This window comes from Vollenhovia emeryi, unplaced genomic scaffold, assembly GCF_000949405.1.
Source record: "Vollenhovia emeryi isolate VEMERY1.0 unplaced genomic scaffold, V.emery_V1.0 DF939128.1, whole genome shotgun sequence".
Lineage (NCBI taxonomy): Eukaryota > Metazoa > Arthropoda > Insecta > Hymenoptera > Formicidae > Vollenhovia > Vollenhovia emeryi.
In genome coordinates, this window is record NW_011967238.1 from 919,995 (window position 1) to 932,486 (window position 12,492).

The 12,492-nt window shown below is 43.6% G+C and overlaps 1 protein-coding gene across 12 annotated transcripts in view; it reads right to left on the reverse strand.

The window, feature by feature from the left end:
- Window positions 1-373: 373 nt before the first annotated feature.
- The window catches only part of LOC105568553 (phosphatase and actin regulator 4B), a 215,443-nt gene continuing 203,324 nt past the window's right edge, over window positions 374-12,492 (reverse strand). For 9 of the 12 annotated variants that reach the window (XM_012024309.1, XM_012024312.1, XM_012024311.1 and 6 more), the window contains 6 exons: window positions 9,521-9,666; window positions 5,804-5,987; window positions 5,000-5,055; window positions 4,683-4,786; window positions 4,283-4,455; window positions 374-3,869 (listed from right to left, as the gene is read on the reverse strand). In XM_012024309.1, the coding sequence (XP_011879699.1) occupies window positions 3,854-3,869; window positions 4,283-4,455; window positions 4,683-4,786; window positions 5,000-5,055; window positions 5,804-5,987; window positions 9,521-9,666 (679 nt within the window). In that variant the 3' untranslated portion in view covers window positions 374-3,853. The remainder of the gene's footprint in view (window positions 3,870-4,282; window positions 4,456-4,682; window positions 4,787-4,999; window positions 5,056-5,803; window positions 5,988-9,520; window positions 9,667-12,492) is intronic. The other 3 variants (XM_012024307.1, XM_012024305.1, XM_012024306.1) reach the window with 2 other exon arrangements.

Here is a 12,492-nt window from a genome sequence, read left to right on the forward strand (position 1 = left end):
TTTTACAATATGCGAATATATGTATATATATATTTATATATTAATATGTACATACACAAAACCATTCATTATTAGACATATGTTTCGCATGTCGTGTTTTTTTTTTTAAATAGTTCTCCTGCCTTTGTTCCACGCTCAGAGAGTGGACGCTTCGAACAGATGTGAGGACGTGGAGCTACGTTCGAGAACGCCGTTCCACAGTAGATGCAGTCCTCCCCACTTGAAAACAGTCATTTACTTGTTCGAACGCGACGAAAGTGCTCCGTCAACGGTACCTAATTATTTAACGCTAATCTCCGTGATTTGATGAAACATTCACGTTGACGCAACGCTATTCTTGTTGCAATCTCTTAGAAACTTTTGAAACCCGTTATTTTTTATGTTAAACTTTTATCTCGAGTTTAACGTTCCTTAAACGAAATTAAATCTGACTTGACTGGAGAAGAAATTTCGTTATTTATTCACGTTTAGTTCGTCGCAAGCTTTTAGTTCGCCTGACTCTCTCGAGTTGAACAACTTTACCGCTATACACTCCGACGTGGAAACGGCTGCCGGTTTTCCTTTTAGATTTAACTTCTAACGTGTGCGCGTGACTCTTTGTGGCGTTCTCTTACAAAAATGTACGCAGCACGACATAACAGATACGCTTTCGAACGTAGCTCGGGGGGAAAAAAAAAGTCTGTCGCAGAGACGCTCCATTCAAATTTCGACCACTCTCTTCCTAAAGTATTTGTTCGTAATCTCATACGCACACCTTCCCTCTCTCTCTCTCTCTCTTTCACTCCCATCTTTCTCTCCATGCCCATTATTCACGCACACACACGCGGGCACGCACTCGTACCGACCCAGGCAATCCGGAAATGGATATATTTGTCGACTACATGGTAGCCACAGCGCTCGACCAATGGAACGAGAGAGACACTTTAATCTCCCTGCTTATTATTTTATGACGTTCCTTATGACGTACTTCTTCGTGGTATTTCCCGAAGGTAGAGGCGTCTCGTCCTTTATACCTTCGACGACCTCGAAGTTGACGAATTAATATCGAACAGCTGAGTTCACCGACGGGTTAAGAGAAAGATCGACACATTACACACCGATCCTCTCACCCCATTGGACGATCGTTAAAAACTAGGATTTCTAAACGAGGAGAGGAAAGTAGACTGTCGACCGCGACTTCGTTTTACTCACCGCTGCCGTGGATTCCGCCTGTCGCGCAAGATCGTGGCTCGCGATCTCTTCTGTTTCTGTCTCTTGGTTTCGCTCGCCGGTACTCCACATCAAGGAGGTGCGACGGACCTCCGTCGCGTTAACGGTGACGTGAGCAGGAGGGTCGGTTTCGCACAACTGGGGTAGGACAAGCGGGGAGGGGAATGCAAGAAGCTTCCAGAGATAAGCGTGCAAGACATCGCACACCGAGGCACGTGTCTTCGTGTCGTTCACCTATTCTTCCTCCTTCGTCGTTGGACTTCGTTCTTTCGATCAGCTAAGACTCTAGATACAAATTTGCGCGCGATATGGCGTTTTTAATGCGACTATTCTTTTTCCTCCTTCTAACTCTCTGTCGAGAACAACGGGCTCGTATGAATTTCGATTACTAAGAGCCCGGTCGTCACCGGGCGTCAGTTAGCGCTAATTCTGCCTAATTCAATTTTATTTTCTCACCCGTCGGTATTATAGACAGGTCTATAACTTATTGTTAGAACTACAAATCCACTTGACCCATCAGATTGCTTTTACATGAGCAGAGTAATTGTCGTTGATGCTCCGGTGTGGTTGACGCGAGCGTAAATTAATCCGATAAGTAGCCGATCAGACGCGATCCCGAACTTTTAATATATAATATATATTTTTCTTCCATTATCGGGCCATTCGAAGTAAACGTATCCGTCAAAAGACGTAGTGAACGTACGTATTTATCGTAAATGCGTTCAATCGTTTTTATTTTTCAAACGATATTTTACCGTGAATTTATTCGCGCTCAACGAATACGGAACAACAACCGTGTCTGCTCTTAATGAATTTGTTAACACTGCCGCGATTAAAGCACGCACGCGATCGAAATTAACGAGGACCGTAGAGCGTCCCTATAGCGATATTATCGATATAACAATGATGATAATAATAGTCACTAATGTACACCCTACCTAATTCCTGTACAAAGTTTAATTGCACAATGCATTTCTGATTTCCCACGAACGGAGTACGTCCAATTTTACCTTTTAGTATTTTTTTTTTCTTTAGATAATCGTAAGCGCTTGCTCCTCAAGGCAGCTCCACGAGAGAGTGATACCTGGCAGTAAAGGAAAACAGTTTTGACGATCGAGCAGTCGACCGATTGTCGTTAGACACTGAATGGCTGTTTTCATTCCTCGCGCGATGTATTACGAAGAGCTTAATAACGAACTACGTACGCAATAGTGTTAGTGAAGTCTCAAGCAATGAATACTCTCTGCGCGGACCGCGCGAAAAACGTGAGAACATGGAATTATCGTAAATCACATCTTCGGACGTCAGCCGAACAATCTTAATCATTAAAAACGAGGGTTATATCGAAAAATGATTTTGCGGAAACTCTCTGCTGTTCATTCGTCAACGTATAAAAATATTAATACTAAAACATTTTTTTTTTAACTAAACCGAACTCACTTTACTCGACTCGTTATTTACGAGATATATGTCGCTTGTAATGTGATGTACTTCCTCGAATATTCGTTACAGGGTTCGAGTATTCTTCTTTTTTTTTCGTGATATCAACGAGACATATCACATATCTCTGTATTACAATGGCTCAAAACTCGAGAGACATTTACATATACAATGATGCCAGGTGACACTGATGAGCTAGCTTGATTGCAAAATGGTGTTTACACGTTTAAGGGTATGTTCACACGCGCGCTCGTAGTGTCCATAGCATTGCGCCGAAGGCTCACGCGCAATTTTTAAACGCGATTAATCTATATGTTCTCACGCATCAGTATGCGTGCGGCACGCGCTGCTCCCACCGTAATCTCTTTATCGCTAAAATACATCCGTGTACAAACGTGTATTCACGTATCTCACATAATTCTTAAATATATACAAGAACAAATTAAAAAAAATTCGTAACAAGAAATGTCGATGAACAGGATATGTAATTAAAAATGACCGATCTTATTCAGCGTAAATATGCGGACACACGTGAGCGTTTCGATAAAAAAGTCTTACTTACTATACAGCGTTTTGATTTTCACAACGGCAAGCTTTTAAGAGCTGAACCCGAAGGGCAGATCGCAGTTTTAAGCTTCAATGATGTCGTTTAATGCGGAAGGAGATACTCGCGCGTAGCGTAACTACTTGAGAATTTATCGCGCAAAGATTTAAGAATATTTCCAAGATATCTTGAGAATACAAACGCCGCGGCGCGTGTACTATAACGAGATCAGTGTCGAAGATACAAAGATGAAGAGTAGTTGTCGGAAAGCGTGAACAATCGTTCGGCCAAGCACGGGTGTGAACGACCCTTGAAAAGAAATCGGCGAGCGACCCGCCAAGTCCTCTTCGACGGGGGCGGCGAGTCACCCTATCACAATCTTCGTCGACGTCATAGTGGCGTTTGTCGCTGGCGTGTATAAATGACGATGACGGAAGAAGTGCCAGTGAATTTGGCGACAACGACGAACGACACGACGCAGCAACGTCAAAGAAATCACCGTCACCGATCGGACGAGTATCGCGCGTTCCGGCCTTAAATCCGGAAGTAACGATTAGCCGACTCTTCCTTCTTTCTTCATCCAGCCTCAACATGAAGCCACCACACTGCACCTTCACGTATACCCGCACCACACTGTAGCACCTCAACACATTGCAATTGTCATGGCCTATGGAACCTGCAAGCGAAAACCAAGCGTTAATTACGAAAGCATGTATATAAATCCACGTATATGTAAATATATTAATAATGAAGATTATAAAAAGTATCAAGAGTTTTCCAATTATATATATATATATAATTGGATATAATTATGTATATATAATTGGAAAACTGCAAAATTGGAAAATAATTGCAGAGGTTTTCACTGACTTTGATAGGCTTTACTCTTTGAGACGACTTCCAACGGGTAATTCAATTTTATCGAGCATAGTTTCGTTTTTGGTAATTCAAAACGAAATTCATCCTACATGTTCTAATTTGACTTTTACAAGACTGCATATATTTCGCGGGATACTTTAGCAAAATGCTGATTTAGTGTCAACTGCTTTCAAAGTGGTTCCGCTTTAAAATTCGTTGGGTGTCAAGTACCTAGTGAGGTGTCGGCTGTCCTCGTGAACGGCCATCTCCGAACTCTTGAACTCGTTTAACTCCTTCCTAATGGCAGCCTTGTCCTTCGGAGTTAATCGTGTCCAAGGCTTGTCGGCTCTTCTGTCGTAATCGTGAGCCTGCGTTACCTCGATATAGTCGTTGAACCTGATAATCTGTAGAATGAACCGGAGACGATAAGTTTATTGGTTTTCGCTGCTATAACTTTATCGTAAATTGTGACTCTTATCAGGAAGAAAATAGCGTCTCCGCAAAATGAGGCACGATAAACTATCAGTTAAACTCGCGGCGATGTATCTTATGGTCAATCTCTATCTAAAAAAAAAAGACAGGTAGCACAACAAAAACGCGAGGATTTAGGGAAGCAACGTTTTCGTTTCACCTTTTTCTCCTTGAGCTCTTCAACAGTCGGTCGGAAACTCAGCTTTCGCAGAAGATAGCGTTTCTTCTCTTCCTTCTGCTTCTTTTCCTCGGCGGGACTTTGCTCTGAAAAGGAAGAGGAAAGAACAATTAGAATTTGACTCGCAATTCGATTTGACAGGAAACACGCGCGATCATAAACATTGTTATTTCGAATGAAAACGTAGATGATTTTTCTAGGATTTTGAGTGGCTTTCCTCTTAAATTTAGCTTTGAAACAACGTAAACGATCTCGGAATCCTCAATTGTTCAAAATTAAAGAGAACAGAGCGAACTTACTTTTCAAAATGTTCCTCTCCTCAAGTTCCTCCTGGGTCGGCCGCATGCTCAGCCGCCTGAAATGAAAATGGTACGAGAATCAATGCAAGTTCATCGGCCGCTTTAATCTTCCTTCGCGAGCGAGCGAGAGATATTCGAGGGAGAGAACGAGGCATCCGCTTTGTGCAAACAATGTGATTCACCGCGAGACCACTCGTCCTATTATTCGCGCGTAATCTTTTCGAGAGACAGCTGTTATTTCAAGCTCGTTTTCACATGAGCCGGATCAGTCGTGACGGACTGACGTCGACAGGAAAAGAAGGGGGCGGAGAAACGAATAGGTATCCCAGAAATCACGTATACGCACTTCCATTATTACTGAAAAATTCTTTTAATAATGAATTCTTTGACGAGGGAAGAAAAATAGCGAGATTATCCGGGTCGCGAATATTAAAACATCAAGAAGGCAGGATGATAACGAGATTCTATCGACATTCTATCTCCGGCTGATTTTTACACAGCTCTCATTACATCGCGCCAAGATATTTTACAGTAATTATATTTTCATAATCAACTGACGACGTGATTATTCGAGTGGGAATTTATTACAATTTCCTAACTCACCGGAGGATCCCACGATATTCCTTCAAGTGGATCGTTAGTTGAACGTAATTTTAAGTTAGACGAGGCGGATTCGTTACGACGTGCCAATTTGCAAGCATGACGAGGGCTTTGACGAAAATACAGACAAACGTGTACTCGAAGCTCTCTTATTCTTGGCGCAATCACGCCAACGTTATTTGATAAGACGAACAAGTCTCTCACCTGATAAGCTTGGCGCCAATGGCCTCTTTCGTCTCCTGCCTCTCATTGTCTGTCTGCAGCTGAAGGATGTTCCTGTTGATGAGCTCCTGTCTATCCGGCCTGAGGGCGAGTTTCAGCGAGAGCGATTCCTGGCAGCGCGCGATCTTGGCTGCCAAACGGCCTATCGAGACAGACGGTGTCGAATCTGCGATTAACTCATTAATCTATTCTACTCGCCGCATATATCGCGATACGCGAAAAAAAAAACATGTGTCACGGGATAAATTGCCTTCATTTTCAAAGGAAAAAAAACATGGAAATAAGTTAATCTCAGGATAATTATTTAACGTCTTAAATGATTCCCCCCTTCTTATTTCGTAACACGGTGGATTTAAATGAGCATATTAAGTCCGGAGTGAATTTCGCACAGACGCCCATTCAAGTGCGCATCGATGTTAATTAATTTCGCGTCCGATCGCACGTCACGATTGCTGATTAATTACCCTCCATGATCAACGAGCAGCTGAAGCTGCGATGCAACAGCAGCGGGGCGTGTTCGGCCGGCTCGGTCGAGGCGCAGACGATCGACACCGTCGACGCGGTCCATATCGACAGCATCCGTATCTCTCGCTCCGTCTCTCCTCTCCTACAGACGCGCTTTCGAGGCGAAAAGCGCACGAAGCGTGTCCGGAGGGATCGAGACCCGTCGCCGCGACGATATTAATTATCTTCGCGCTGATCGTTTCTCATCACGTGGCCTTTAAACTCCAACTTCGGGAATTACAATTCCATCGTTTCGCGAGAGCAAATTCGAAATGAGCGGACGTAGGAATCGAGGGATCGACTTAACTCGAGGGAGTAACTTCGCGATTGCCCGCGCGGTTTAACTCTAGCGAGAGCGAAAATCCGCGCGGCGATAAATCCGGGCGGAAGAGCGAGCAGAAACTGAGCGGCGTGCCAGCTATTTTCGGGGATTAATATAAACCACCTCTTAAGCGACCGCTCACAAACACATACGCGCAGTCCGGCGCGAGTATAATTAGTCCGGTCGCTGAAGACTGATTTAAAGCGTTGAGCAATCGCGCGGATGTATCGTGGGAAAATCAACGCGATGCTCCCGCGGGACGTTTAATCTGCGCTGCCGTCGACGCGGCAAATGTCCGCGCGGGTACACAGATTATTCTCTTTTCGCATCACGCCGATTATACAGAGTGTCCCAGGAGGAAAGGTCAATATTCTGGGAGGTGATAGTATCGGTCATTTTAAGCAAAAATGTTCATATGAATATACGTCCCATTCCCCACTGTTTCCGAGATAAAGCTATTTCGATACACAGTTGCAAAATTACTGACAAGAAAGAAATACTACGTACTATTAGAGAGGGAGAATGGTGGGTGAGGGAGGTAGAAAAGGAAAGAGAGAGGAGGGAAGGAAAGTACAAGAAGGAGGGAGATGGGGAGTTGGAAGAGGGGGGAGGGGGAAGAGAGAGAGAGAGTAGGGGTGTGGGTGTTGTGGTTGGTGTGGGTGTGTGTGGGGGGTGTGGGTGTGGGGGTGTGTGTGTGTGGGTGTGCGGGGGAGGCGACGGGCCAAAGCAAAACGAATATGAAAATGAATATTCTATGAAATATTCTACGAAAATGAATAAGTAAGGCAATAGGAAGTGGAAGTCCTGGAGAGGAGGAGACGTGTGTTTGTGTGTGTGTGTGTGCGTGTGAACGGTAGAAAGGGAGAGCGAGAAAACTCGCAAACCCTCGAGAGATATGGTATAGGTTGTAGATTTAAGTCGTAGTTTTAGATTAAGGAGTAGAATAAGTTGAAAGAATGTAGAGATTGTAACCCTAAGGGGAATTCAATTTAGATCATTATTATTATTATTACTACATACTATTTCTAATATTTATTGTTCAAGTGATACGCTTTTTATAGATTATAAGAAATTTTCAAAAATTTCATCGTTTACAATGCATTTTTCAACTCTTGTGTGAACGTAGCGTGTTGCTCGTTCGACATTCTGAACATTTTTACAGTGTTATCAGCACAACAGTCAACAGACGTATAAGAGTAAATTCCCGTAGACGTTTATGAGGTTGGACGAAGGATGAAGTGTACGGAAAAAGGTAAATACACGAGACATTCAAGTAGCTCTATCTCGGAAACTTCGAGATTTAGTGGGGAATGGGACATATATTCATATGAACATTTTTGCTTAAAATGACCGATACTATCACCTCCCAGAATATGGACCTTTCATCCTGGGACACCCTGTACAAATCCTCCCACTGCGAATTATTAATTGCCTATGCGCAATCTCCTGAAGCAGGGCGGAGAATCGAAGCACGAATCTTGCAAGAGGAGCATATTAAAATTCGATCCCGGACGTTTAACGATTAAGCGAATTCCCTCTGTCTGGCGCTCAATGCCATGAATTACGAACAAATTCATTCAGCGAAGTGCTAAATGCAAAAGCACTGAATCTCAAGTTCTTTGAGGGGCGCTTACGTTGATTATTCGACGCCGGCACATCCAAGTTTCCACTTTCTTTCGAATTTTCGCAACCCTCGCAAATGTTTGAAAGCCCATCCGCGTGCCGAGTTTCCCCGGGCTTCTTTTTTCTCCGCAAAGTTTGCCCAGCACCTGCGATTGACTCAGCTTTTTCCCCCGCAACTGTGTCTTCGAGATTTAGAGCGGTCCGCCGATGCGTGTCTCGGTTGCCGCTCGCGGGAGGAGAACGTTATCGCGAATACACGGGACTATTTATGAATTCGTTCGGAAGTCTATTCAACCGAATCACGTCGGGAGTTTGAAACCTCATATCTCGATGGAAAATTGCATGAGCGGGGGCGTGAAATAAACATGGCCCCTCGCTCTCTCGCGTAACTGCACTCGTGACCGTGCATCTTTATCGCGATGCACACGCGGGCGCCGACGCGATTTAAGCTTCCGCTCGCGGCGGAATTTCGATGTGGATCTTCGAAGGGCCGCGTAGCATATTTATTTTTCGCGAAAAACTACGCGATTGACTCTCGCCGGGAGAGCCTCATCGATCAGCGCGATCGCGACTGTAGTTTTTCATCAACGAGCACGGGCGTCCATCAAAATTCCTCGCGGAGCAACATGAAGTTACTATCTGCCTAATTGATTGCCGACAGGCAAGCACGTGCGCCAAAAACATCGAGGGAAAAGTCGACTTGCAAAGCTCATTCCACTATTTACATTGATTATCGCGACGTAAACTGTGTCACGATACTACCTCGCTTATTATGTTCTCTGGTGCATATTTCATGTGTTTTGCGTAAACTAAATTGAGGTATGTACTAATAATAATTAATATCTATCGTTAATAATTAATCGTCATATAAATAACCATTTCGTTATCAGCTTTAATATTTCAATTAATAATCAATTAATAATTATGATTAATAATTTCTTCAGAGTATTCTATGTGCGTGACATAGATTGCCTCTCGATCGATGTGCGACCGTGCGACGGAATAATTTACCACGACAGTAAAGGCCTGTGTCCACGACGCTAGAACTTGGTCCAAGTTCGAGCTTCGACAAATGTGTAACCAATCAACTTGCAGCTATTCCAAAACACATTTCCAGAACTAGAAAACTTGGCTCGAGTTCTAGCATCGTGGACACAGGCCTGTACGATCTCTCGAGTCGGTGGACGTTTTCATGGGACGATCGCCGAACAATTAAATGTCTAATTGCGATCGGTAGCGGAGACACTCACTTTTCTCGTCGTCGTAATCATCCCTGTAGAGGACCTGGCCGTCGCCGGGGTCGCCGTCCACGTCTTCTCGGATGACGTAAGGCCTCGCGTTCTCCTTGTTCTCCAATGTGCAGGGTAGAGCGAGGCCGAATCTCACCGGTCGACTGCTGAAAGAACGAGGCACGTACGAGATCGTTAATGCGGGGCTGCGGTGGTGCCAGCGATCGCTGGCCGATGCTACGTGAACCAATGTGTCTACCATTGAACTAAACATACTGGAAGGAGCACTCCGTTGTTTTCGTGCGGTCAGACTCACTTCACGTGACTTTATTTCAGCCGCAGAAGAGATGTTAAAAGAGACAACACGGTCCCAGCTAGAGACTCTGTAATCAGAGACTGGCCATAAGAGAGGTTGTCAAATTCCAGCGATTTTCTACGATCATAGAATCGTAGAAGAGTGAGATAGCCAATGTTTCTCTCTCAATCACAGGAATTTAACGAACTCTCTTATGGCCAGTCTCTGATTACAGGGTCTCTAGTCCCAGCTTAACTATCTCTCTCTGACCGCTCGATACTATGAAGGGGTAGGCAGTGCTCGTTCCAGTATGGCTATAGTTCAATGGTGTCTACTCTACGGTGCTACCAAGAGAACGAGATGCGAATGGGGTATATGCCGGGGAGGGCGGGGGAAGGAACGAGTGGAGAGATGCAGTGGCGTGTGTGACACGTCAGGAACAACGGGGCACGCCACGTGAAACGACAGACTCTCGCGCGTATTTCGCCACCGTCCACCCAAGTCCGGTTGCCGTTGCCGTTCGACACGTTGAATGTCGCACCCGCGAACTTTATTGATCGTATCGCGCGCGAGTCTAAAGCCGGCGACACGTTCGCGCGACGGGGAAAATGTATCGCGGGAACTCGGGGCAACGTGGGAAAAACACCCGATCGGACGTTAATTGCGATAACTATGGAAATTAACGCGACTCCCGGCGCATTCAACGTGCTCGAACTCGCTGTTCTTGGATCGATCCGTGAGCGCCACACTACCTTGCTGCTGCTGCTTGCATCGAGAACATTTTCGACTTAAACTTTGGAAGTTACCGCGGCAAAATTTCTTCCGGGAACGGGAGGAGCGCCAGGAGACGGCGAGTGTTTCACGAATATTTAACACGAGCGCCTGACTGTGTTCCTGACAAGTTTTTTTTTCTCTCTCCTCGTAACAGTTTGTCGCAAGAACCTCTCATAATATTTGCATTGTAATATTGCAGTGACTTCCAAAATTTGCCGGGACTTTTCATCTGCTCTTTGCGGTTGCGCTTCACGTGCCTAAAGATTGATTAATACTGCGAAATTATCGAGCTTCTCGCGAGAGACCAAACGTGAGGCACACTACAAACCCGTGCCAATTATATCCTAGTTTTAATGCTAAAAATGTTTTATTTCTTTTTTTCTCTCAAGCGGAGTGCGTGACGTCAGAAGCGAGGTGTGCCTCGGGTAAAATATTTTCTAAGTTAAGAAGCCGGCGCGCTTAAAGCATCAAAGCTGCAATAATGTAATACGAACGAAAGCTCCCGCAGTACTGTCGTTTCTTGCTGCAACGTGCTTAAGATTCGTGTAGAGAGACGTGAGATATATATACATTTTTAACTCAATATCGATAAAAAGGACATAAACTTTTTTAATAAGTAACTCCCACAGAGATGCAGGATTAAAAACAAAATTTTATAATTAAAATTACGGGATAGTATCTTGCTCGTAAGTTTTCCTCTGTTTTCTTACAGAAATTGCGGTACGGCAGAGAAGAAGTTACAGACAAGAATGTAATATTCATTATAATTAATACAACGGTTTTATCCATCATTACATACAACATATTTAAAGGTCAGGTACATCGCAGAAGTACTCTCTAAAGTTTTCGAGTGAAAATAGTACCGCGGAGGTGAAATATTCACTCTATCCGAGCAAATATTTGGCTCCATTAGAGTGAATATTTACACCAATAGAGCGAACATTTCACTTCACGGTTCTATTTTCACTCCAAAAACTTTAGAGGGTAATTAGTATTTAATATACAGGCTGTTCCAGGAGAAAAGGTCAATATTCTGGGAGGTCATAGTAGCGGTCATTCTACGCAAAAATGTTCATATGAATATACGTCCCATTCCCTACTGTTTCCGAAATAGAGCTATTTGATTGTACAGTTGCACAATTACTTTGCAAATACCGTTATTTTAGAAGATCGTGTGACAGGACGAAATCACGTGGAATTTCTGCTACACTGCAAAACATATCCTTTTTATGTATAAAGAACAATTATATTTCCGTTATATTTTATAACTGATATTCAATATTAAAACGGGTTTCTCGTATGTCCGTTTGATTTAAGCATGACTGGTGGAATTCTTAATATGACACTTTATTCATTATATAAAATCCTTTATGTAAGTAGGACCAGTAATGGTTATACCGGTAATGGTTAAGACAGACATTATAACGGATATTGTAAAGGATCTGGTCACACATTTAAAGCGGACAAGAGTTACGTGACCATGGCACCTGATTTTCTTTTGTCGCTCAATTTGTTAGAGTATGTAGCTCCCAGTCGCCTCGGTTACTCGGCGGTTTTCGTCTCGATTACACAGTTTAATAAGCTTAATAGTTTCGTCGCTAATTGTTGCGGAGCAATATGGGAGTGGATAGACGCGGTAACTATCGCGATAAATGTACCGCATGTGACTGCGGCGAATAGACAAAACATGGTCTAATGAAATATTGTCTTCTAGGTGACATTTTCTTTTTTACAATATATCGGGGGAAAAAAATGTGCTAAATTTCTATTTATACAGGACATTATTATTAGGACAATTTCCTGTATACGCAATTCCGCTTTAATTTCGCGTTTACTTAAAGTGGAAGAAAAGTCACCTTTTTCCATTATAATTTCGCGGAATTTAGAGTGGACACGTTTTGCAGTGAAATGCAGTACCAGAACA